Source organism: Delphinapterus leucas, chromosome 12 (genome assembly GCF_059928025.1).
Source record: "Delphinapterus leucas isolate spDelLeu-1000000601 "Yukka" chromosome 12, BTC_Dleu_Yukka2, whole genome shotgun sequence".
NCBI classification, from domain to species: domain Eukaryota; kingdom Metazoa; phylum Chordata; class Mammalia; order Artiodactyla; family Monodontidae; genus Delphinapterus; species Delphinapterus leucas.
In genome coordinates, this window is record NC_143140.1 from 20,998,057 (window position 1) to 21,025,872 (window position 27,816).

At 35.9% G+C, this 27,816-nt stretch overlaps 1 protein-coding gene across 3 annotated transcripts in view; it reads right to left on the bottom strand.

Moving 5' to 3' along the window:
- Nucleotides 1-27,816, bottom strand: part of LCA5 (lebercilin LCA5) — a 177,678-nt gene that overhangs the window by 19,304 nt on the left and 130,558 nt on the right. For all 3 annotated transcript variants that reach the window (XM_089921765.1, XM_089921763.1, XM_089921764.1), the window contains 4 exons: nt 11,365-11,502; nt 10,349-10,445; nt 9,496-9,638; nt 6,804-6,936 (listed from right to left, as the gene is read on the bottom strand). In XM_089921765.1, the coding sequence (XP_089777891.1) occupies nt 6,804-6,936; nt 9,496-9,638; nt 10,349-10,445; nt 11,365-11,502 (511 nt within the window). The remainder of the gene's footprint in view (nt 1-6,803; nt 6,937-9,495; nt 9,639-10,348; nt 10,446-11,364; nt 11,503-27,816) is intronic.

A 27,816-nucleotide genomic window follows, 5' to 3' on the forward strand; every position in this document is an offset into this window, starting at 1 on the left:
ATATCAAACAGCGAAAATCTCCCAGAGATCTCCATCTCAACAGCAGCACCCAGCTTCACTCAACGACCAGCAAGCTACAGTGCTGGACACCCTATGCCAAACAACTAACAAGACAGGAACACAACCCCACCCATTAGCAGAGAGGCTGCCTAAAATCATAATAAGTCCACAGACACCCCAAAACACACCACCAGACGTGGACCTGCCCACCAGAGAGACAAGATCCAGCCTCATCCACCAGAACACAGGCACTAGTCCCCTCCACCAGGAAGCCTACACAACACACTGAACCAACCTTAGCCACTGGGGACAGACACCAAAAACAACGGGAACTACGAACCTGCAGCCTGCAAAAAGGAGACCCCAAACACAGTAAGATAAGCAAAATGAGAAGACAGAAAATCACACTGCAGATGAAGGAGCAAGATAAAAACCCACCAGACCTAACAAATGAAGAGGAAATAGGCAGTCTACCTGAAAAAGAATTCAGAATAATGATAGTAAAGATGATCCAAAATCTTGGAAATAGAATAGACAAAATGCAAGAAACATTTAACAAGGACCTAGAAGAACTAAAGATGAAACAAACAACGATGAACAGCACAATAAATGAAATGAAAAATACTCTCGATGGGAACAATAGCAGAATAACTGAGGCAGAAGAACGCATAAGTGACCTGGAAGATAGAATAGTGGAAATAACTACTGCAGAGCAGAATAAAGAAAAAAGAATGAAAAGAACTGACGACAGTCTCAGAGACCTCTGGGACAACATTAAACGCACCAACATTCGAATTACAGGGGATCCAGAAGAAGAAGAGAAAAAGAAAGGGACTGAGAAAATATTTGAAGAGATTATAGTTGAAAACTTCCCTAATATGGGAAAGGAAATAGTTAATCAAGTCCAGGAAGCACAGAGAGTCCCATACAAGATAAATCCAAGGAGAAATATGCCAAGACACATATTAATCAAACCGTCAAAAATTAAATACAAAGAAAGCATATTAAAAGCAGCAAGGGAAAAACAACAAATAACACACAAGGGAATCCCCATAAGGTTAACAGCTGATCTTTCAGCAGAAACTCTGCAAACCAGAAGGGACTGGCAGGACATATTTAAAGTGATGAAGGAGAAAAACCTGCAACCAAGATTACTCTAACCAGCAAGGATCTCATTCAGATTTGATGGAGAAATTAAAACCTTTACAGACAAGCAAAAGCTGAGAGAGTTCAGCACCACCAAACCGGCTTTACAACAAATGCTAAAGGAACTTCTCTAGACAAGAAACACAAGAGAAGGAAAAGACCTAAAAAAACGAACCCAAAACAATTAGGAAAATGGGAATAGGAACATACATATCAATAATTACGTTAAATGTAAATGGCCTAAATGCTCCCACCAAAAGACACAGATTGGCTGAATGGATACAAAAACAAGACCCATATATATGCTGTCTACAAGAGACCCACTTCAGACCTAGAGACACATACAGACTGAAAGTGAGGGGATGGAAAAAGATATGCCATGCAAATGGAAACCAAAACAAAGCTGGAGTAGCAGTTCTTATATCAGACAAAATAGACTTTAAAATAAAGACTATTAGAAGAGACAAAGAAGGACAATAATGATCAAGGAATCGATCCAAGAAGAAGATATAACAATTGTAAATATTTATGCACCCAACATAGGAGCACCTCAATACATAAGGCAAATACTAACAGCCATAAAAGGGGAAATCAACAGTAACACATTCATAGTAGGGAACTTGAACACCCCACTTTCACCAAAGAACAGATCATCCAAAATGAAAATAAATAAGGAAACACAAGCTTTAAATGATACATTAAACAAGATGGACTTAATTGATATTTATAGGACACTCCATCCAAAAACAACAGAATACACATTTTTCTCAAGTGCCCATGGAACATTCTCCAGGATAGATCATATCTTGGGTCACAAATCAAGCCTTGGTAAATTTAAGAAAACTGAAATTGTATCAAGTATCTTTGCCGACCACAACGCTATGAGACTAGATATCAATTACAGGAAAAGATCTGTAAAAAATACAAACACACGGAGGCTAAACAATATACTACTTAATAACCAAGTGATCACTGAAGAAATCAAAGAGGAAATCAAAAAATACCTAGAAACAAATGACAATGGAGACACGATGACCCAAAACCTATGGGATGCAGCAAAAGCAGTTCTAAAAGGGACGTTTATAGCAATACAAGCCCAACTTAAGAAACAGGAAACATCTCGAATTAACAACCTAACCTTGCACCTAAAGCAATTAGAGAAAGAAGAACAAAAAAACCCCAAAGTTAGCAGAAGGAAAGAAATCAAAAATATCAGATCAGAAATAAATGAAAAAGAAATGAAGGAAACAATAGCAAAGATCAATAAAACTAAAAGCTGGTTCTCTGAGAAGATAAACAAAATAGATAAACCATTAGCCAGACTCATCAAGAAAAAAAGGGAGAAGACTCAAATCAATAGAATCAGAAATGAAAAAGGAGAAGTAACAACTGACACTGCAGAAATACAAAAGATCATGAGAGATTACTACAAGCAACTCTATGCCAATAAGATGGACAACCTGGAAGAAATGGACAAATTCTTAGAAATGCACAACCTGCCAAGACTGAATCAGGAAGAAATAGAAAATATGAACAGACCAATCACAAGCACTGAAATTGAAACTGTGATTAAAAATCTTCCAACAGACAAAAGCCCAGGACCAGATGGCTTCACAGGCGAATTCTATCAAACATTTAGAGAAGAGCTAACACCTATCCTTCTCAAACTCTTCCAAAATATAGCAGAGGGAGGAACACTCCCAAATTCCTTCTACGAGGCCACCATCACCTTGATACCAAAACCAGACAAGGATGTCACAAAGAAAACTACAGGCCAATATCACTGGTGAACATAGATGCAAAAATCCTCAACAAAATACTAGCAAACAGAATCCAACAGCACATTAAAAGGATCATACACCATGATCAAGTGGGGTTTATTCCAGAAATGCAAGGATTCTTCAATATACACAAATCAATCAATGTGATACACTACATTAACAAATTGAAGGAGAAAAACCATATGATCATCTCAATAGATGCAGAGAAAGCTTTCGACAAAATTCAACACCCATTTATGATAAAAACCCTGCAGAAAGTAGGCATAGAGGGAACTTTCCTCAACATAATAAAGGCCATATATGACAAACTCACAGCCAACATTATCCTCAATGGTGAAAAACTGAAAGCATTTCCACTAAGATCAGGAACAAGACAAGGTTGCCCACTCTCACCACTGTTATTCAACATAGTTTTGGAAGTTTTAGCCACAGCAATCAGAGAAGAAAAGGAACTAAAAGGAATCCAAATCGGAAAAGAAGAAGTAAAGCTGTCACTGTTAGCAGATGACATGATACTAGACACAGAGAATCCTAAAGATGCTACAAGAAAACTACTAGAGCTAATCAATGAATTTGATAAAGTAGCAGGATACAAAATTAATGCACAGAAATCTCTGGCATTCCTATACACTAATGATGAAAAATCTGAAAGTGAAATCAAGAAAACACTCCCATTTACCATTGCAACAAAAAATAAAATATCTAGGAATAAACCTACCTAAGGAGACAAAAGACCTGTATGCAGAAAATTATAAGACACACTGATGAAAGAAATTAAAGATGATACAAATAGATGGAGAGATATACCATGTTCTTGGATTGGAAGAATCAACATTGTGAAAATGACTCTACTACCCAAAGCAATCTACAGATTCAATGCAATCCCTATCAAACTACCACTGGCATTTTTCACAGAACTAGAGCAGAAAATTTCACAATTTGTATGGAAACACAGAAGACCCCGAATAGCCAAAGCAATCTTGAGAATGAAAAACGGAGCTGGAGGAATCAGGCTCCCTGACTTCAGACTATACTACAAAGCTACAGTAATCAAGACAGTATGGAACTGGCACAAAAACAGAAAGATAGATCAATGGAACAGGATAGAAAGTCCAGAGATAAACCCACGCACATATGGTCACCTTATCTTTGATAAAGGAGGCAGGAATGTACAGTGGAGAAAGGACAGCCTCTTCAATAAGTGGTGCTGGGAAAACTGGACAGGTACATGTAAAAGTATGAGATTAGATCACTCCCTAACACCATACACAAAAATAAGCTCAAAATGGATTAAAGACCTAAATGTAAGGCCAGAAACTATCAAACTCTTAGAGGAAAACATAGGCAGAACACTCTATGACATAAATCACAGCAAGGTCCTTTTTGACCCACCTCCTAGAGAAATGGAAATAAAAACAAAAATAAACAAATGGGACCTAATGAAACTTCAAAGCTTTTGCACAGCAAAGGAAACCATAAACAAGACCAAAAGACAACCCTCAGAATGGGAGAAAATATTTGCAAATGAAGCAACTGACAAAGGATTAATCTCCAAAATTTACAAGCAGCTCATGCAGCTCAATAACAAAAAAACAAACAACCCAATCGAAAAATGGGCAGAAGATCTAAATAGACATTTCTCCAAAGAAGATATACAGACTGCCAACAAACACATGAAAGAATGCTCAACATCATTAATCATTAGAGAAATGCAAATCAAAACTACAATGAGATATCATCTCACACCAGTCAGAATGGCCATCATCAAAAAATCTAGAAACAATAAATGCTGGAGAGGGTGTGGAGAAAAGGGAACACTCTTGCACTGCTGGTGGGAATGTGAATTGGTTCAGCCACTACGGAGAACAGTATGGAGGTTCCTTAAAAAACTACAAATGGAACTACCATATGACCCAGCAATCCCACTACTGGGCATATACCCTGAGAAAACCATAATTCAAAAAGAGTCATGTACCAAAATGTTCATTGCAGCTCTATTTACAATAGCCCGGAGATGGAGACAACCTAAGTGCCCATCATCGGATGAGTGGATAAAGAAGATGTGGCACATATATACAATGGAATATTACTCAGCCATAAAAAGAAACGAAATTGAGCTCTTTGTAATGAGGTGGATAGACCTAGAGTCTGTCATACAGAGTGAAGTAAGTCAGAAAGAGAAAGACAAATACCGTATGCTAACACATATATATGGAATTTAAGAGGAAAAAAATGTCATGAAGAACCTCGGGGTAAGACAGGAATAAAGACACAGATCTACTGGAGAACGGACTTGAGGCTATGGGGAGGGGGAAGGGTGAGCTGCGACAAAGCGAGAGAGAGGCATGGACATATATACACTACCAAACGTAAGGTAGATAGCTAGTGGGAAGCAGCCGCATAGCACTGGGAGATCAGCTCAGTGCTTTGTGACCGCCTGGAGGGGTGGGATAGGGAGGGAGACGCATGAGGGAAGAGATATGGGAACATATGTATATGTATAACTGATTCACTTTGTTATAAAGCAGAAACTAAGACACCATTGTAAAGCAATTATACCCCAATAAAGATGTTAAAAAAAAAAAAAAAAGGGAAGAAAATGCTATAAAGGACAATACTGTGTCAACTGACAAAACAGTACTGTGGACTGCAGATTGGAGAAATGTGTTGTATCAAAGTTAAATTTCCTGAAGTTAAACTACACTGGAATGATAGAAGAGAATGTCCTTATCTTGGAGAAATACGTATGAAAGTATTTTAGGATATGGCCATGAAGTATACAACTTACTCTTACGTGGTTCTCTGGCTATTATTGCCACTTTACTATAATTTTGAAAGGATTTCTAAATGAAAAAACTAAAAATATTAAACATGTAAGGACACTATGCATTTGGTAACTTTATAAATGGCACAAATTCTCACTGATAATCAGATCATTCCACGCAGACTCCAGGAAAAAAAAAAATCAGTCAAAAATGACAAAGAAGTGATAGTCTTCTGCTACTTTATTCCTTTTCCTGGTTCCTAGACAGAACTGACCATAATACCTATTTTCTACTCTATAGTTTAATATGTTGCAAGCGTCTTCCTTTGTGGTTTAGCCAACATTGACATAAATGTGGCTTCTATTTCAACTGTTACATTGTTTTAAATACACACACAAAAATATACATATTCTAAGCAATAATTAGGTCATGATTTTTTGTTAACTTTAAGGGAAAAACAGTATTTCTCTGTAAGCAGCTAATACGTAATTAATAAAATAGATGCAAAGGATTAGAGTCTGGGATCCTTCTCGCTTATACCTTTAAGACATTTTATCCAAATGGAAATGAATTTATTCCTGAACTTCATTTCCAGTACCTGCAACTATGTGAATTGGTTCACTAAACTTCCACATTAATGGTTGAATATGTTAAAGATTTATTTTATATATTAAAACTGAAGAAAAATTATAGGAATATATTCAAGGCCTCACAATTCATTGATTTTAATGTTTGGGCTGGTCTACAGACTAGACAGGCTCAAGGTCAAGCCAATAAACAGGGTTGTCTTTCAGTTATCTCTTCATCAGGCTTAGTTATACATAAAGAATTTTTTCCCCTTTCAAATGAATTCTACTTTATCTGAATTTTCTGAAAGTAACTTGTTTCTATCCCCTAATCCCAAATAGCAACTTACAGTCTTCATTCTTTTTCTTTCCTTAGTAACTTCATTCAAAGGTTTCTGACTGCTTGATAGACTCCCCCCACCACTGTAACAACCTTTTCTTGTTCTGTATAACCAATTCACTGTTCAGCTGGAAGATATTAGGGGATATTAACCCTTTCTTTTCCAAGGGATGCTGACTTATCACTTGCTTAAACTCTTTCTTACCATCCTCCAGCTTCTCAGCCTCCTGTTTCACAGCATGGAGTCCTTGATCTTTAACAAATTTGTCTTCTCTTTCCACAATTGGGTTTAGAATCCCTGCTTCTTCATGATCATCTCTCTCTTGAGATTCCAGATCCTATTATACATTTTTTTTAAATGCAAGTTCACATGCAGGAAAAGGGGGAAAAAGCAATTTAAATATCATAGATTTATCTCCCATTAAGCACAATCCCAACTGTTAGAAATTAAAGCAAATTTTCCATTTTTAAAGCAGCAAGCTACAAGTTACCACCTTTGAAGATTTTCAAAAGCACACAAGATTATTTCTTACTTTAGTTAAAATTTTTAAAGAGGCATTTGGAAAACATATCAGAACCAATATAATGGAAGCAAAGCCAATGCCCTACATAAAATTCTTAAGAGACAAGTATCAGAAGTATCCTTGCTGGGCTTCCTTGGTGGCACAGTGGTTAAGAATCCACCAGCCAATGCAGGGGACACAGGTTCGAGCCCTGGTCTGGGAGGATCTCACATGCCGCAGAGCAACTACGCTTGTGCGCCACAGCTACTGAGCCTGCACTCTAGAGCCCACAAGCCACAACTACTGAATCCCATGCACCTAGAGCCCATGCTCCGCAACAAGAGAAGACACCGCAATGAGAAGCCTGCGACTGCAACAAAGAGTAGCCCCCGCTCGCTGCAACTAGAGAAAGCCTGCACGCAGCAACGAAGACCCAACACAGCCAAAAATAAATAAAATAAATGTTTATTTAAAAAAAAAAGAGGTATCCTTACTTTGCATATTTCACAACAAAATCTGATGAATTCAGTTAACCAATAAAGGCTATTCATCAACTATTAAAGGCCAAGTGATACGGTGTTGAGCTGTAACACCGGCAGCGACAATGGCATAGAATCTTTCAAGTTTATACTATGCCCAAGGTCTCCAATTAATAAATCTTATAATATTTAAATCAAATAAAAATGTAAACTTAAAATTTATTGTTTCTTATGGTCCCTTTCACGTGTGTGTGTAATTTTTCTTAATAAAAGTAAAATTTATTACTAGTGGATTTGTAGAGAATTGTCTCCTAGTATCCATTTTCCCCTTCTTCCTTTTTGTTACAGAATCCCTTAAGTTTTAGCAGAGCACAGGGCTGCCTAACTGAAGACCACATTTGCTAGCCTCCCCTGCAGCTAGACAGGACCAGTGGAATGTGAGTGGACGTATGTATGCAACTTCTGATCACATTTATAAAAACAAAAGCTGCTTGCCCTCCACTTCCTCATTCCTCCTTCTCCCAGGTATGATAAGACAATTGCAACCACACAGATGTGGTTACACACTTCATGATCGAAAAACAATGAGACAGAGAATGGCTACCATGGAACAAAGGTGTCTACCTATTCTGGGGACTACCCACTGACCTTCAGTTTATTACAAGAGAAAGAATCTTATCTCTTGCTTGAGCCACTGTATTCTGGATCTCTTTCCAATAGCAACAGCCTATACTTTTACTAACAGAGCTCCCATTTGCTGGGACCCCTCAAAGTGACAGGATTAGTCTTAAGGGCTTTATAAACTTCATGATTAGTTATTACCACAACCCTGAAGGGTAACCCACCCTTGTTTTATAGATTAGGAAACTAAGGCTCCAACAAGTCACACAAGTCACTAAAATGTTAGAACTGTAATTTAATTAAAACACAGTGCTAACTCCAGGGCTATATCCTCTTTCACTATATCAGGTTGCTGCTTCTGCTGAATCTTATAAAGGGCAAATTTTTTAACCCTTCTAAAATTAAGAATTACTTTGCTATTCCACACTTTGCCTTTTCAAAAAAAAAAAAAATTAACATGACCTAGTCTCAAGGATTTGTAAATATAGGAAGAAACACACTTAGCAGATACAGCTAACTTATCTAAATTGTAAAACAAAAACAAAATAAAGGAAAAAAACAAAACAAAACTAGAGTACACACAGGAATCAATTCAGTCCACACACAGGAGGTGATCTCAGGATCCCTGGGATACTTACAAGTAGTATCAAAAATACAGCATTATATGAAATATGCAGGATCCCTCGTATATTGTTTTCTTTAGAGTTTCAACTGTAAACACTAAAGATAAAACCCTATTAGAGAAAAGGACCTTCCAGTACTCAGTATGAGTCCTTTTAAATGAAGATGCAACACAGACCTCCTGAATTCCACTCTAATTTGAATGATATAAAGTCAGATTCCACTGCAATTACTTTGCTCGACATTCAGCTAAACTATAAAATTCTCTTACATAGGAAGCCAAAAAAATTAAATGTAGTCAAATTCTAACAAATCATTTGAAAACTACTATAACTTGCTATTAAACATAAAAGCCAGAAGGATTTTTAGAGACTATCTGGTAAGAGACATAAAAGGTAAGAAACTTAGATAATTTTCTTTTCTTCTTCCTCCAACCTAGAGAGTACAACTGACATTTCTGAAGCATCTGAGAGATGCAGTGTTAACTAAGAGTCAATCCAAAGGAGTTTAATAAAATGCACAGATGTTATCTCTTTCCCTGTAAAAGGCTAGTTGCATATTTATACAGCTATGGCACTAGCTTCATTGCTGAAATTTTTAAATGTTTGATATTGTGCATTTAGGAATAACTTCAAACCTAGAGTTTCGTACCTAATCATATTGCTAAACTCACCAAAGAAAGACGTTCAGGTTCTTTCCATTTGTTTTCATAACACATAACTGTTTGTGGTGTTATAGGATATTCCTCCAGCTCGAAGTCTTCACTGGTTTGTACTTCTTTTGTACACTGGTTTGTAAAATCACTCTGGCATGCAGCTACCATGAAAATTATAAAAGAATTTTTCTAATCGTATTGAACAGTGCTAAGATATATGGAATTCAATTGGTATATGTTCACCCTCTAAATGAGAAAATGCACGTTTCTCAGCTCCATGACTACTCACTATTACTGTTTTTATTTCTAGGATTTACTGGCAATTTTGTCATTTGAGGACAACTCTGAGGGATAAATCAATCTATTAAACTTTTACAAAGTTTATGTTTTTAACTTTTTGCAAACCAGAGAAGAAGGAAATTATACTTTTGTTTTTTGAAAAAGAATATGCATAAAAATAGCAAAGTATTTATGAGTGAAATGAAATGACAGCTGGGATTTGCTTTAAAGTACTCCAGAAAAAAAGTAGAAAAAATAGGTGAAATAAAATTAGTAAAATGTATAACTGTTAAAGGTGGTGATACATAAATAAAGATTTATCATACTATAATTTCCTGTTTAGGGTATGCTTATAGTTTTTCATAAAAGTTTAGAAAAATAAGTTATAATTAGGAAAAACATTTTAATTATGTAAAACATAACTGTAATAACCTCAAGGGAAAAAACTGAGAAAGTGAAAGGATTTCTGAAAAGTACCTATAAGGAAATCTATTTCAATAAAGTTCTTTCCCTTCATCGTCCTTCTACTTCAAAATTAATTTATTTTATTATTAATAACTACAATGTTTTTCAACAATAATAACTACTATACCATTTTTTTTTGATGTAATTTCTTTTTCTTTCTTTGGAGAAGACTTTGGCAGACGATTAGAATATATGTTTTTTAAGTCCAGTTCTCTCTCCTTTTCCTGAAAACAAACCCAACACAATTAAGAATGTAGAGTCTCAGTTTAAAATAAAACAAAAATCCTCATCTTTTCAACTGGTATTTTCCTCACCAAATTGGAATATACCTAAGTTCAGCTTCCCTTTGTAACTACCAATTATAGAAAGGAATGTCTTTAGGACATTTAGGTTACGGTAGAGCAATGATTCTCCACTGAAAGTCCAATATGCAGTAGCAGGCATGAAAATCAGAATAAGGCAAAATTCATTTTCTACCCACTCCTACATGATATAGTAATGTCTTCAACTGACTTCCAGGCTTAGCCACACAAAGAATTTAATTAGCATCTCTCAAATGTGGGTTCCAAATTAATGGCGAGTTAAAAATTAGACCATTTTTTAAAACACAAGTGTTCTTCACCATTTTGCAGCTATGGCTTTCTCTGAGAATTTGATTAACAAAATGAAAATTCTATGCAAGATAATGCATAAACACTTAATGTTGCACAAAATTTCAACCCATCAATGACCTCTGGATAGAATTAAGAACACCTACTTTAACAGAATTAATTAATTCTAATACTTCTTCTAAACACTGTGAAAAGGAAGGGCATTATTTGGAACAACTTTAAAAATAATCAATCATGGGGTTATCTGAGGAAGAACACTGAACTATTCAACCATGCAACACAGAAAAACTCTAGTTCCCATAACTTTCTTGCAGAATTTTATAACTTTTTTCAGTTATATCATTCCTATTAGTGTATCTAATGTCTCATTTTAACAAATATTTTCTTTATAAGTGCCAAAGAAAATATTAGAATTTTGTAAATGATATTGTACCAAAGTTCCAAATATAAATGATAACAATGTTTTAAAATAGAGTCTTCATCTAATATATAACATAGGGAGAAATGATGCCATTTAAAATAAAATGCTTACCTTTAATTTGTGATGTAGTTGTTGTAGCTCATTTTGAAGAATTTTATTTTCATCATGAGCCTCATATGCCCTTTTCCTTTCAGCAAGCAACTGTCGCTGGAAACTGTTAGTACTTAGCTCAAGGTTTCTTGATAGTTCCTATGATATGTGTATAAATACATTAAGAAATAGTACTTAAAAAATAATTCAACAGTAAAATACTGCACTTAGTGTCAAAATGACATTTTTAGTGGTACTAAACAAGACATACAAATCAGGTTGGCCTTAGTGTTCATAAACATACAATAAAACAGAATATAGATTTACCAACAATTTAGTAAGATACTTCGCCTATTATTCCTCTCTTTGTTTTCCACAATGATTTGTAGATAAATTCTTAAGCAGTTGCATCAAGAGCACATGGATAGTCATTTAAGTTGGGAGCAAGAGACAGCCAAAGGATGTGACGAGAAGCACTGGCTTTTGGGAATCATTGTTTGGGCAAACAGAACCTGAGGCAGCCGTGTAAAATTACACAGCACTATTCAAGGTGCAGTGACCATCATCCCAGTTTTTACTTATTTCAGCTCTAAAGACACACAGGATCAAAGTGAAAGGATGGAAGATGATATTTTAAGCAAACAGAAACCAGAAGAAGGTGGGCATAGTCATACTTAGATAAAATAGACTTCAAGGCAAAAAGGGTAACAAAAGAAAAAGAAGGTCATTATCTAATGATAAAGTGGTCAACACAAAAAGAAGACAACAATCATAACACACACACTCCTGGGACTTCCCTGGTGGTCCAGTGGGTAAGACTCTGCGCTCCCAATGCAGGGGGCCCTGGTTTGATCCCCACATGCATGCCACAACTAAGAGTCTGCATGTCGCAACTAAGAAGTCCACATGTCACAACCAAGAGTTTGCATGCCACAACTAAGAAGTCCTTATGCCACAAGTAAAAGACTGCACATGCTGCAACTAAGACCCAGCACAGCAAAAATAATAAATAAATAAATATTTTTTAAAAAACACATACACTCCCAACACCCAAGCACTGAAACATATTAAGCAAATACTGATAGATCGTAAGGGAGAAATCGACAATAATACAATAATAGTAGGGAACTTCAATACCACACTATTAGCAATGGAAAGACTGTCCAGATAGAAAATCAGCAAGGAAATGTTGGAACCACACTTTAAAACAAATGGACTAACAGACATATACAGAACACTACATCCAACAGCAGCAGAATACACATTCTTCGCAAGTACACATGGAACAGTCTCCAAGATTGATCATACTGACCACAAAACAAATCTTAGCAAATTTAAGAAGAATAAAATCATACCAACTATCTTTTCTGACCACAGTGGTACGAAAATAGAAATCAACAAGAAGAAAGTGAAAAGATTTATAAATATGTGGAAATTAAACAACACACTTCTAAACAACCATTAGGTCAAAACAGAAATCAAAAGGGAAATTTAAAAATTATCTCAAAACAAATGAAAATGGAAATGCAACATACCAAATCTTGTGGGATGCAGTAAAAGCTGGAACTTTAGAGCATTAATGTATATATTAAGAAATTAGAAAGATCTCAAATAAACAACCTAACTTTACACTTCAAGAACTCGAACAAGTTAAGCCCAAAGTTAGCAGAAGGAAGGAAATAATAAAGATCAGAGTGGAAATAAATGAAATAGAGACCAGGAAAGCAACAGAAAGGATCAACGAAACTAAGAGCTGGTTCTTTGAAAAGATAAAGTTGACAAACCTTTACTTGGACTAAGGAAAAAAGAGAGAATTAGAAGTGGAAGAGGAGACATTACAGCTGAACTACAGAAATGCACTGGATCATAAGCAACTAGTATGAAAGATTATATGCCAAAAAGCTATGTAACCTGGAAGAAATGGATACATTTTTAGAAACACACAACCTACCAAGACTGAATCAGAAAGAAACAGAAAATCTGAACAGACTATTGAGTAATGAGATTGAATCAGTAATCAAAAAACTCCCAACACGGAAGAGAAAAGATCAAGATGGTGGAGGTAAAGGGACGTGGTGCTCACCTCCCCCCATGAACACATCAAAAATACACCTACAGGTGGAACAATTCTCACTGGAAACTGGAAAAAGGACTGAACAACCAAGGCTGTAAGGAAGAGGTAATCACACAGGAATGGAAGAAAAGCGATCAGGTAGGGACCTGTGCTCCTGGGAGGGAACTCAGAGGAAATAAGAAATTGCAAAGGTGGATACCCACCCTGGGTATCCAGGAGTGAGTGGGTCAAGCCACAGACTGGGTGTCCCGGTCCTGGAGTCCTATGTGGAGGAGACAAGCCTTCTGGACTGCTTGGACAGATAGAAAGGCTGGAGAAGCCTGGACTCTATTCATGAGGTGTGAGCACTGGCCTGTCTCTGAAGCAGGGTGAAGAGAGGTCTGCTCTAGCAGCTGGCAGATTTCCCACAACCGTGCCACTCTGGGCCCCACTGTACCACACCTCAACACCTCCCTACCCCATAAATGCAGAGAAACCATTCAGGCTCCCCTCCCCTGTAGAGCACAGTGGAGGCTGGGAACAGCAACCAGCTGTGAGGGGAAAAGGGGTCTTGCCTCTGAGGAGAGGTCTGCATGGTTACTGGGTTTCCCACAGCCACCTCACTGTGCACCAGTGAATGCTTTGGCTCTACTCAGTCTGTGCCACAGTGCGGCACTGGATGTGGGACAGCCACGACCAGGAAAAAGACTCTACCATGGGTTGCATCTGAAGGAGCCACAGACACCTACACAAGCAGTGCGTTGAACCTTTGTATGTGAAAGGCCCCACTTGCTTCAGCACTCCCTACTCTGGGGCAAAGGTCTTGGTGCTGGGAGAGAGAAAAACACACACGTAAAGGGAACAGAGGCAGCTTGAGCCTGACACAAAGGGCTTCTGCTTCAGCAACTTGGGATCAGACCCCACCCCTGACAGAGAGGTGACAGCCACTGAACAGAGAGCAAGTCCCGTCTCACACCAGGAGCCAGCTCTAGCCCCTCCATCCCCAGTCACACCCCACTACCAAGGTAAGAGCTGCCAGCACAACATCAGGAAAGATGTGACTGGCATCCACATCAAATCCAGCCCTCCCACCAAAGGCACTGGACATGTGCAATCTGCATAGGGACACTCCCAAATAAGAACACCCCTTCAAGTCCACAAAAGGTCACTGCTTCACCTTAGTTCATAGAAGCAGAGAAAAGTAAAATTAGGGCTTCCCTGGTGGCGCAGTGGTTGAGAGTCCGCCTGCCGATGCAGGGGACACGGGTTTGTGCCCCAGTCCAGGAAGATCCCACATGCCGAGGAGCGGCTGGGCCCGTGAGCCATGGCCGCTGAGCCTGCATGTCCGGAGCCTGTGCTCCGCAACGGGAGAGGCCACAACAGTGAGAGGCCCGCATACCGCAAAAAAAAAAAAAAAAAAAAAAGAAAAGTAAAATTAAAAGGCAGAGGAACTATTCTCAATTCAAAGAGCAAGAAAAAAACCCTGAAAAAATAATGAAATGGAAATAAACAACAGATAAGTAATTCAAAACAATTGGTAATAAAAAGCTTAACTGAATTAGGTAAAACAATTGATCTAAACACTGAACATTTTAACAAGGAATTAGAAACATTAAAAAAAAACCACCAATCAGAAATGAAGAACTCAACAGCTGAAAAAAAACACACTGAAAGGAATGAATAGCAGGTTAAGTAATACGGATAATTGCATAATTGACCTGGAAGATATAATCATGGAAATCACCAAATCAGAACAGCAGAGAGAAAAACACATTTTATAAAGTGAAAGCAATCTAAGAGATTTCTCCAATAACATTAAGTGTTCCAACATTTGCATTATAGGGGTTCCAGAAGGAGAGAGAGAGAAGGGGATCAAAAATGGATTTGAAGAAATTATGGCTGAAAACTTCCCAAACCTGAAGGAGGAAACAGATATCCAGATACAGGAAGCAGAGAGGGTTCCAAACAAGATGAACCCAAACAGACCCACACCAAGACATACAATTAAAATGGCAAAAGTTAAAGAGAATTCTAAAGGCAGCAAGAGAAAAACAAAGTGTCATATATAAAGGAATCCCCATAAGGCTATCAGCTGATTTCTCTGCAGAAACTTTGCAGGCCAAAAGGGATAGGCATGATATATTCAAAATCCTGAAAGGGAAAAACCTGCAACCTATGATACTCTGCCCAGCAAGATTATCATTTAGAATAGGAGAGATAAAGAACTTCTGAGACAAGCAAAAACTAAAAGAATTCAGCATACTAAACCTACCCTAAAAGAAATGTTGAAGGGTCTTCTCTAAATGGAAAAGAGGTAAGAATCTGTAAGAAAGGGAAAATCCCAGTAGGAAAGTCAAATACACAGTAAGGATTGAAGATCACTTAAATAAGCCAGTATGTAGATTAAGACAAAAAAACTATAAAAACAACTATAACTAAAAATAAATAGTTAAGGGATAATCAAGAAGATGTAGAATATGATATCAAATACACAAAATGTGGGTTATGAAGGTAAAACATGTAGATCTTTTAGAATGTGTTTGAATTTAAATGATTACCAGTTTAAAACAAGTAGATATAATTATGAGTCAACATATATGAACCCCATGGTAACCACAACTGGAAAACAAGTAATAAAGTGGCAATAAGTATTACCTATTAATAATTACTTTAAATGTCAATGGACTAAATGCTCTGATCAAAAGACATAAGGTGGCTGACTGGATTTAAAAAAAAAAAAAAAAACAAGACTCTTGAATATGCTACCTACAAGAGACTCACTTCAGGGGTGAAGACACACAGAGTGTGAGAGGATGGAAAAAGATGTTTCATGCAAACAAAAATGACAAAGTGTGGGTAGCAATACTCATATCAGACAAAATCATATCAGACTTTAAAATAAAGACTACAATGAAAGACAAAGAAGGCCTTATACAATGATAAAGGGATCAATACAAGAGGGTATTACACTTGTTAACATAAACACACCCAATACAAGAGCACCTAAACATGTAATGCAAATACAGACAAAAAGAGAGAAGTTGACAACAATACAACAATAGTATGAGATGTTAACACTCCACTGACATCAATGGACAGATCATCAAGACAGAAAATCAATAAGGCACAGAGGCCTTAAATGACACAACAGACCAGTTAGACTTAATTGATATCTACATGAGACTACATGCAAAAAAAGAATGCACATTCATATCAAGCACACATGGAACGTTCTCCAGTACAGATCACATACAAAGTCACAAAACAAGCCTCAACAAATTTAAGAGGACAGAAATTATTTCAAGCATCTTTTCCAACCATAGCAATATAAAACTAGAAAATCAACTACAGAAAGAAAAGTGGATAAAGAACAAACGTGGAGATTAAACAACATATTACTAAAAAAACAATGGTCACTGACAAAATCAAAGAGGAAATAAGAAAATACCTCAAGACAAATGAAAATGAAAACACAACTTTCCAAAATCTATGAGATGCAGCAAAAGCAATTCTAAGATGGAAGTTCATAGCAATACAGGACTTCCTCAAGAGCAAGAAAAATCTCAAACAACCTAACCTACCACCTTAAAGAATTAGAAAAAGAGCAAAGTCAGCAGGAGAAGGAAATAATAAAAATCAGAGGAAATAAAGATTTTAAAAATGTAGAAAAAGATCAATGAAACCAGGAGCTGCTTTTTTATAAAGATAAACAAAATTGATAAATGTTTAGCCAGGCTCACCAAGAAGAAAAGGGAGAGGACCCAAATGAACAAAATAAGAAATGAAAGATGATAAATAACAACCAATACCACAGAGATACAAAAAATCCTAAGAGAACACTGAACAGTTATATGCAAACAAACTGGACAATCTAGAGGAAATGGACAAACTTCTAGAAACATAAAGCCTGCCAAGACTGAGTCAACCAGTTTTTTTGTAATAAAAAAAAAAAAAACAGCAAACAAAAGTCCAGGACCAGATGGCTTTACAGGGAAATTCTACCAAGCATTTAAAGAACTTATACCTATCCTTCTCAAACCATTCCAAAAAACTGAAGAGGAGATAACACTGCCATATTTATTCCACAAGGCCACCATTACCCTGATGCCAAAACCAAAAGAAGACACTACAATAAAAGAAAGTTACAGATCAATATCTTTGATGAATATAGATGCAAAAATCCTCAGGCAAAGTACTCGCAAACTGAATCCAGCAATATGTAAAAAGGACTACACAACATGATCAAGCTGGATTTATTCCAGGGTCACAAGGATGGTTCAATATTCGAAATCAATGTGAACATCACGTTAACAAAAGGAAAGATAAAAATCATATAATCATCTCAAAAGACACACACGAAAAGCATTAGATAAAATTCAACATGCATTCATGATAAAAACTCTCAACATAATAATGGCCATTTATGACAAACCCAGAGCCAGCATACTCAATAGTGAAAAGCTGAAAGCCTTTCCACTAAATTTAGGAACAAGACAAGGATGCCCACTCATACCACTTCTATTTAACACAGTATTGGAAGTTCTAGCCACAGCAATCAGACAAGAAAAATAAATAAAAGGCATCCAGATTGGAAGAGAAGAAGTAAAACTGCCCCTATTTGCAGATGACATGATACATTACATAGAAAACCCTGAAGTCTCCACCCCAGAACTATTAGAATTAATGAATTCAGCAACGTTGTAGGATACAAGATACGTATACAAAAATACTTTGCGTTTCTATACACTAATATTAAACTATCAAAAAGAGAAAGTAAAAAAAAAATCCTGCTTAAAATTGCATCAAAAATAATAAAATACCTAGTAATGAACTTAACCAAAAAGGTGAAAGACCTACACTCTGAAAACTATAAAACACGAATTGAAGATAAAAAAAGAAATGGAAGGATATCCCATACTCTTGGACTGGAATAATTAATATTGTTAAATGACCACACTACCCAAAGCAATCTACAGATTTAATACAATCCATGACATTTTTCACAGAACTAGAACAAGTAATCCTAAAATTCATATGGAACCACAAAAGACCCCAAATTGCCAAAGTAATCTTGAGAAAAAAGAACAAAGCTGGAGGTATTACCCGACGAGATTTCAGATTATATTACAAAGCTACAGTAACCAAAACAGCATGGTACTGGCACAGAAACAGACACATAAATCAATGGAACAGAATAGAGAGCCCAGAACTAAACCCATGCACCTATGGTCAATTAATCTATGACAAAGGAGGCAAGAATATACAATGGAGAAAAGACGGTCTCTTCAATAAGCTGTGCTGGGAAAACTGGAAAGCTACATGTAAAATAATGAGATTAAAACATTTCCTTACAACATATACAAAAATAAACTCAAACGGATTAAAGATCTAAATGTAAGACCTGAAACCACAAAACTCCTAGAAGAGAACATAGGTGGAAGCCTCTTTGACATAAATCCTAGCAATATTTTTTTGGATCTGTCTCCTATGGTAAAAAAAATAAAAGCAAGAGTAAACAAATGAGATGTAATTAAACTTAAAAGTTTAAAACTTAGAACCCATTCCATAGGTTGTCTTTTCATTTCAACAGAAATGAAACAACCAAAACCAAACAAACAATCTGATCAAAAAATTGGCAGAATACCTGAACAGACATTTTCCTAAAGAAGACATACAGATGGCCAACAGGCACATAAAGAGATGCTCAACATCACTAATTACTGGAGAAATGCAAATCAAAACCAAAATAAGATATTGCCTCACACTTCTCAGAATAGCTATCATCAAAAAGAATACAAATAATAAATGTTGGCAAGGATGTGGAGAAAAGAGAACCCTTGGTGGGAATGTAGCTTGGTGCAGCCACTATGGAAACCAGTATGGAGTTTCCTCAAAAAACTAAAAACAGAACTACCACATGATCCAGCAATTCCACTCCTGGGTATATGTCCATAAACAAAAACATGCACCCAATGTTCATAGCAACACTTTTTACAATAGTCAAGACATGGGAAAAACCCAAGTGCCCATCAACAGATGAATGGTTAAAGAAGAAGTGGTATGTATATATGTATGTATGTATGTATGTGTGTGTGTATACATGCACACACATAATGGAATATTACTGTCATAAAAAAGAATGAAATTCTTCCAACTGCAGCCATGTGAATGGACCTAGAGGATATTATGCTCAGTGAAAGAAGTCAGAGAGAGAAAGACAAATACTGTATGATACCACTTATATGTGGAATCTAAAAAAGAATACAAATGAATGTATATGCAAAACAGAAACAAACTCACAGATCTAGAAAGCAAATTAGTGGTTACCAAAGGGGAAATGGAAGGGGAGGGGGCAAATTAGGGGTACAGGATTACGAGATATAACCTACCATGGGTAAAATAGACAACCAACAAGGACATATTATATAGCATAGAGAATTATAGCCATTATCTTATAACAACTTTTAATGGAATGTAAACTGTAGAAATACTGAATTACTATGCTGTACACCTGAAACTAATATAATATTGTAAATCAACCATACTTTAGTTTTAAAAATTTTAATTAAAACAAACCAGGGCTTCCCTGGTGGCGCAGTGGTTGAGAGTCCGCTTGCCGATGCAGGGGACACGGGTTCGTGCCCCGGTCCGGGAGGATCCCACATGCTGTGGAGCGGCTGGGCCCGTGGGCCATGGCCACTGGGCCTGCGCATCCGGAGCCTGTGCTCCGCAGCGGGGGAGGCCACGGCAGTGAGAGGTCCACGTACTGCAAAAAATAAAAAACATAAAAACCCAAAAACCTCCCAACACGGAAAACTCCATGACCACATGATTTCACTGGAGAATTCTACCAAACATTTAAAAAATTAACACCAATCCTCCTCAAACTGTTCCAAAATATCGAGGAGAACGGAACACTTCTGAACTCGGAAATTCTAAGAAGCCAGAAATACCTTGATACCAAAATTAGATAAGGATACCATATAAAAAAAGAGAAAACTATAGACCAATATCCCTCATGAATACAGATGCAAAAATTCTCAATGAAATATTAGCAAACTGAATTCAAGAACACATTAAAAGGATTATACACCATGGCTTAGTGAGATTTATCCCTGGGATGCAAAGATGCAAATACATCACATCAATAAAATGAAAACTAAAATTCATGTGATCATCTCAAAAGATGCAGATAAAGTATTTGACTACAATATCCTTTTATGATTAAAACCCTTAACAGATTGGGCATAGAGAGAATGAATGCATCTCAACATAATAAAGGACATATACAACAAACACACAGCTAACAATATACTCAGTGGAGAAAAACTGAAAGCATTTCCTTTAAATCAGGATCAAGAGACAAGGATGTACACTCTCACCCCTACTATTCAATATACTACCGGAAGTCCTAGCTAGAGCAATTAGGCAAGACAAAGAAATAAAAGGCTTCCAAATCAAAAAAGAAGAAATAAAACTGTCACTATCTCCTGATAATATAATCATTTATATAGAAGACCCCAAAGAGTCAATCAAAAAACTGCTGGATCTAATTAATGATTTCAGTAAAACGGTAGGATATAAAATCAATATACAGAAGTCAATTGTGTTCCTTTACACTTAAAATGAAGCAACTGAAAAAGAAATAAAGAAAACTATTCCATTCATAATAGCATCAAAAACAATAAAATACTTAGGAAAAAATTTAACAAAGGATGTGAAAGATCTGTACAATGAAAACTACAAGATTTTGCTGAAAGAAACCAAAGAACACACAAACAAATGCAAAGACATAACATATTCATAGATTAGAAGAATATTGTTAAAATGGCTATACCACCCAAAGCCATCTAAAAATTCAATGCAACCCCCATCAAGACACCAAAGACATTCTTCACAGAAGCAGAAGAAACAGTCCTAAAATTTATGTACAACCACAAAAGAATCCAAAAAGGCAAAGCAATGCTGAGAAAAAAGGACAAAGCCAGAGATATCACACTTCCTGATTTCAAACTATACTACAAAGCCAAAGTAATAAGAACGGTATGGTACTGGCACAAAAACAGATACCAAGATCAATGGGACGGAATAGAGAGCCCAGAATTAAGTCCCAGCACATACGGTCAACTAATATTTGACAAGACAGCCAAGAACACACAATGGGGAAAGGATACTGTTTTGAACAAATGGTACTGGGAAAACTGGAAAAAAGACATGCAGAACAATGAAGCTGGACCTTTATCTTACACTGCTCCCAAAAATTAAACTGAAACGGACTAAAGACTTAAATATAAGACCTGATACCATAAAACTCCTAGAAGAAAATGCAGAGAAGCTCATTGTTATTAATCTTGGCAGTGATTTTTTGCAAATGACCTCAAAAGCGCAAACAACAAAAGCAAGAAATCAACAAATGGAACTACATTAAATTCAAAAGCTTCTGAAGAGCAAAAGGAACAATTTACAAATTGAATAGACAACATACAGGATGAGAGAAAATTCTGGCAAACCATATATAGGATAAGAGGTCAATATCCAAAATATATAAAAAAAAGTCAACTCACTAACAAAAATACAAACAATCCAATTTTTAAAATGGGCAGAAGAACTAAATAGACATTTTTCTAAAGAAGGCATCAAAATGGCCAACAGGCACATGGAAAGATGATCAATAAGGGAAATACAAATCAAAACCACAGTGAGATATCACCTCACACCTGTTAGCATGGCTCTGAAGAAGGCAAGAGACAACAGGTGCTGGCAAGGATGTGATGAAAAGAGAACCCTTATACACTGTGGGTGGGAATGTAAACTGGTCCAACCACTATGGAAAATGATAGGGAGGATCCTCAAGAATTTAAAAATAGACCTACCATACAACCCAGCAATTCCACTTCTGGGTATATACCCAAAGGAAATAAAAACAGGATTTTCATGAAATACATGCACTCCAATGTTTATCACTGCATTATTCACAATAACCAAGATGTGGAAACAACCCAAATGTCCATCAGTGGATGAATGGATAAAAAGATGTGAACGTATATACACATAACAAAATTTTTTTAGTCACGAAAAAGGAGGATATCCTGCCATTTGTGACAACATGGATGGACGTTGAACACAATATAGTAAGCAAGATAACTGAGACAGAGAAAGACAAGTACTGCACAATATCACTTATGTGTGGAATCTAAAACAGTCAAACCTGTAAAAACAGAGTGTAAAATGGTGGTTACCGGGGATGAGGGCTGGGGGGATAATTGATGGTGTTTAAGGGTACAAACTCGTAATGAGGAGTAAATAAGCCATAGAGATCTAATACATCATATAATGAATGTAGACAATAATACTGCACTATAATTATGTAACACTGATAAACATCACTACAGTGAGTCATATTACAATATTTAAGTGTATCAAAGTAACACACTATACACCTTAAATTTATTTAAATTTATTATACAATGTTACATGTCAAATTTATTCAATTAAAAAATTTTCTTTTAAATAACTTAAGTTGTCAAGATACCATTTCTAACATCTGGATGAAAGAATGCCTTTTATTGATATAATTATAAAATTTTACTACAAATGTAATAAGTGTTTACTTTAAAATATTAAAAAATCACAAAGAATAGAAAATTTTAAAAAGTGACAGTCTATCACTCTGTGATAATCACTGCCACCATTTTGGTGTGTATAATTTGAGACTTTTATACATTTTTCTCAGTAAATAATATCATAAATGCCTTTCTATGTCAATAAAAACACTAATATCACAAAAATTTTTAAGGAGATAACATTCTATATTATAGATTATCAAAATTTAATCATATTCTGCTCAACATTTGAGTACTTCCAATTTTTCCTATGGTGAACATCCTATTACTCATAAATTTAAGCTTATTTTTTATTATTTCCTCAGGGTAAATGCTAAGAAATTAAGTTTCTGGGTTGATAGACATTTATACGATTTTAACGCTTTTCAAAAGCATTACCAAAATGACTGCTGGAAAGATTGCAACAATTTACATTCTCTTCAAAAGTCTACTAGCCTTTATTTTACTATATTCTTGAAATAACTGGATATTGAAATTTTTAAATCTATAGGACTAGCAAAAAAGGATATTAATATTTTAATTTGTATTTCTTGGGTTAATACTTAAGTTAATTTTTATGTTTATTGGCCATCCATATTCTTTATAAACTTTTTATATAGTGTAATAGGAATTTAAAAGATAATGACACAATAGGGGAAAAAACAATATTGAAAAACAAAACAAAAAGACTAAGAATTTTCCAGAAAGAAAAATATAAAAAGAAGATATAAAAAGAGAGATAGAGCTGGAAGAACCATCACAATTAAGACTGGATCAGGAAAGAATCATCAATGGATGTTAAACTTTGATGGGAAATAAGATATATAAATTCCAAGTGGCTCACCACAGACTGCTTATTGGTTTCACTGAAGGGGAAAAATAGTAATTGTATATATGGTGTACAAATCAAGAAACATCGGTAAAGTGATCAAAATTAACATCAACAATAAAGGATAGGTGAAGATCATGTACCTCCAGCTGTGATATCTTAAGAAGGAAATTACATCACCTATTCAGTATTCTAGCCAGGAATACAAAAATCTCAGTCTAATAACAATAAAACATCAGAGGGCTTCCCTGGTGGCGCAGTGGTTGAGAGTCCGCCTGCCGATGCAGGGGACGCGGGTTCGTGCCCCGGTCCGGGAAGATCCCACATGCCGCGGAGCGGCTAGGCCCGTGAGCCATGGCCGCTGAGCCTGCGCGTCCGGAGCCTGTGCTCCGCAACGGGAGAGGTCGCAACAGTGAGAGGCCCGCGTACCGCAAAAAAAAAAAAAAAAAAAAAAAAATCAGAGAACTGCAAATTAAGAACATTCTATTAAATGAAAAGTGATGGGGTACCATATTCTTCAAAAATGTGAATGTTGTAAAAAAGACAACAAAAGTATGAGGAAATGTTCCAGATTAATGAAGGCTAAAGACATCTAGACAACCAACACACTACCTGACTCTAGACTGGACCTTGTACTGAAGGAGTAAAGTGGCATAAAAGACAATATTAAGTCAACTGAAAAAACTATATTGTGGAGAGATTCGAGAAAATTATTTTACAAATGTAAATTTATATCATAATTATACTATGTGTATACAAGGGCATATCCCTATTATTAGGAAATAAAACCAGTGTATTTAGGGGTAAAAAGCATGATGTGTGGAACTTGCCCTCAAATAGTTTTTTAAAAATTTACATATGTACATGTATGTTTGTGTTCACATGACAGAGAGCGAGCATGTGTACATAAGACAAATGGGGTAACATGTTAACAAAAGGTGAATCTGCGTAAAGAGTATGAGAGTGTTGTTAGAACTACATATATATTTACAACTCTCTGTAACCTAAAAATTAATCCCATATAAAAAGTTTATTTAAATAAGTGTACCCTTCGATATTTGGAGGCAAAACAGGAAACCACTATACATAAAGAAAAAATGTTGAAAGCTACTGGAGTTAAAAAACATATCAAGTTCTAAGTGATAATAACTGTCAACCTAGACTCCAAGACCCAGTAAAATTATCATTCAAGAGTGAAGATAAATTATGTACAAAGACTAGAAAATTTTACCACTCAGAAGCCCTCACTGAAAGAATCACCAAAATATAAGAAAGACAATGAACCCTGAATGAAAGGTGCAGTAATGAGCAACGGTGATGTGCAGGTAACAATGGTGAGCAAAGAAACTAATGGTAAACCTCATAAGCATGGTTAAAAAATTGAGGAGTTTCAAAATAAGGTAAATTAAGACAGACAATAATAATGTGGAAGATGACATGAGAAGAGACTGGAGAAAGAAAGTGTTCTACTGTCCTGAGAGAATTTGAAAAAAAAAATAGATATTAATTGCTTCAGACTTCCTTAATTCAAGTATACGTATCTTAAAAATTCAAGGCTAAACTCTAAAAGAATAGTAGAATCTGTCATTCTGAAATCAATGGAAAGTCAGGGTAAAGGGTTAAGAAGAAGGAAGTAAAAAAAAGAAGCAGAGAGAAAAATGATAATTTTGTTTTTAAAGATAACCCACGTAGATCTAACAATCTCAGTAATCCCAACAAACGTAAATAAATAATTTTGTGGAATGAGATATTCTTATGTTGGATCCTTTTTAAAAATGAATTTAGTCAAATATTGTACAAGCACAGAGACAAAACATTAACACACAAAAAGATGAAAGTAAGGGGCCTCCCTGGTGGCGCAGTGGTTGAGAGTCCGCCTGCCGATGCAGGAGACACGGGTTCGTGCCCCGGTCCGGGAAGATCCCACATGCCGCGGAGCGGCTGGGCCCATGAGCCATGGCCGCTGAGCCTGCGTGTCCAGAGCCTGTGCTCCGCAACGGGAGAGGCCACAACAGTGAGAGGCCCGCATACCGCAAAAAAAAAAAAAAAAAAAAAAAAATGAAAGTAAAAGAAAAAATATATTAGGCAAAAAAAAAAAAGTAGTGTAGATTAAATAGGCTTTAAGACAAAAAGCATTATTAGGGAGAGAGAGGAATTTTTATTCAACATTGAAAAAAAAAGAAACACCAGAAAGGCAAAACAACCCTGAATATGTTTTAGTTTCAATTCTGAACCTATAAATAACACAGCTTCCAAACATGCTACGTTTTTTGGCAAGCTTTATCAAGAAAAAGAAGAGGTACATATTAACTACATTAGGAATAAGAGTGGGGTATGTAACTATAGAAGTGACAGAAATTTAAACATCATAAATACTATGAAAAACCTAATGCCAACAAATACAAAATCTGAGATAAAATGAATAATTTCCCAGAAAAATATAAATTATTAAAACTAAAAATATAAGATCTGAGTCAATCTACAAATGAAGTGAATAAGTAGAAAAAATTAAAAAAAAACAAAAACAAACTAGATCCAGGTTTCAGAAGTGATAATCTACAATTTTTAAGACAAAGATATTTCCTATCTTTTATAATCTGTGAAAGAGAACAGAAAGAAGAAAAAGCTCTCCAAGTCATTCCCTGTGAGAACTTATATAACCTTGATGCCAAAACTGGATCAGGACAGCTTGAAAAAAAAATACATCATAGACCATTCTTACATATGCATATTGCTGCAAAAATCCCAAATATTAGCAAAAGGAATTCAGCAATGTACAAAAATTACATCACAAGAAGCACTTCTCCCATAAAAGCAAAGCGTAAGAGTAATGTAACAGTAAAAATATATAAATGTAATTTTCCATGTTAATTAAATGAGAAAAAAATACTTGATCACTTTAATAGACGCAAAAAAAGGCATTTGAACATTTGACAAAATTCTCCACTATCTGTGATTTAAAACAAAAATCTTAGGAAGCTAGTAATAGAAAAGCTAGTAATTCTTCATCTATAATACATATTATACACATACACAGAAAAGATCAAGAAGGATATACGGGCTTCCCTCGTGGCGCAGTGGTTAAGAATCCACCTGCCAATGCAGGAGACACGGGTTTGAGCCCTGGTCCGGGAAGATCCCACATGCCGTGGAGCAACTAAGCCCGTGCGCCACAATTACTAAGCCTGTGCTCTAGATCCCACGAGCCACAATTACTGAGCCCGTGTACCACAACTACTGAAGCCCGCGCGCCTAGAGCCCGTGCTCCGCAACAAGAGAAGCCACCGCAGTGAGAAGCCCATGCACCACAACGAAGAGTAGCCTCCGCTCACCGCAACTAGAGAAAGCCCACGCGCAGCAACAAAGACCCAACGCAGCCAAAAATAAATTAAAAAAAAAAAAGGATATACACTAAAATGCTAAAACTGATGATATCTGGGTGTAAGAATGTTTTTATTTTTCTCAAGTTTTAAAAAATGTGTATGTGCTACTTATATAAAATAAAAGGACAATTTCTAAAAATACATTTAACTGTAAAAAATCAAATAGGAAGAAGATATATCAACTTCAGAATAGTTACTTCTGAGGAGGGAGAGTAGAAGAGAGATGTTTTGGAGAAAGTGTACAGGGGAACTTTAACATCTTATTTTTTAAAATATGACCTAAAGCAAAATTAACAAAATATCAAGTAGGTAGATGAATGTTTTAAATATTCTTTTATACGTTCAAAATATTTCATAAGAAAAATATTAAAAGTGCTTTAAGAAATTAAAGATATGGAATAGAAAAAGAAGAAAAATTTTGGCTGGAAGGACTATGGGTGTTTTCCCCTACTTCACTGTAAGTCTAAAAATGTCTTTAACAAACATTTTTATAATACAAAAAAAAACTTAAATAACTAATTTTTTTCCAAAAGGAAAGAGCACAGAATTCTAACTGTTTAAAAGAGAGAAATAAAGGTTTACATAATTTAATTTTTGCAAGCAAAC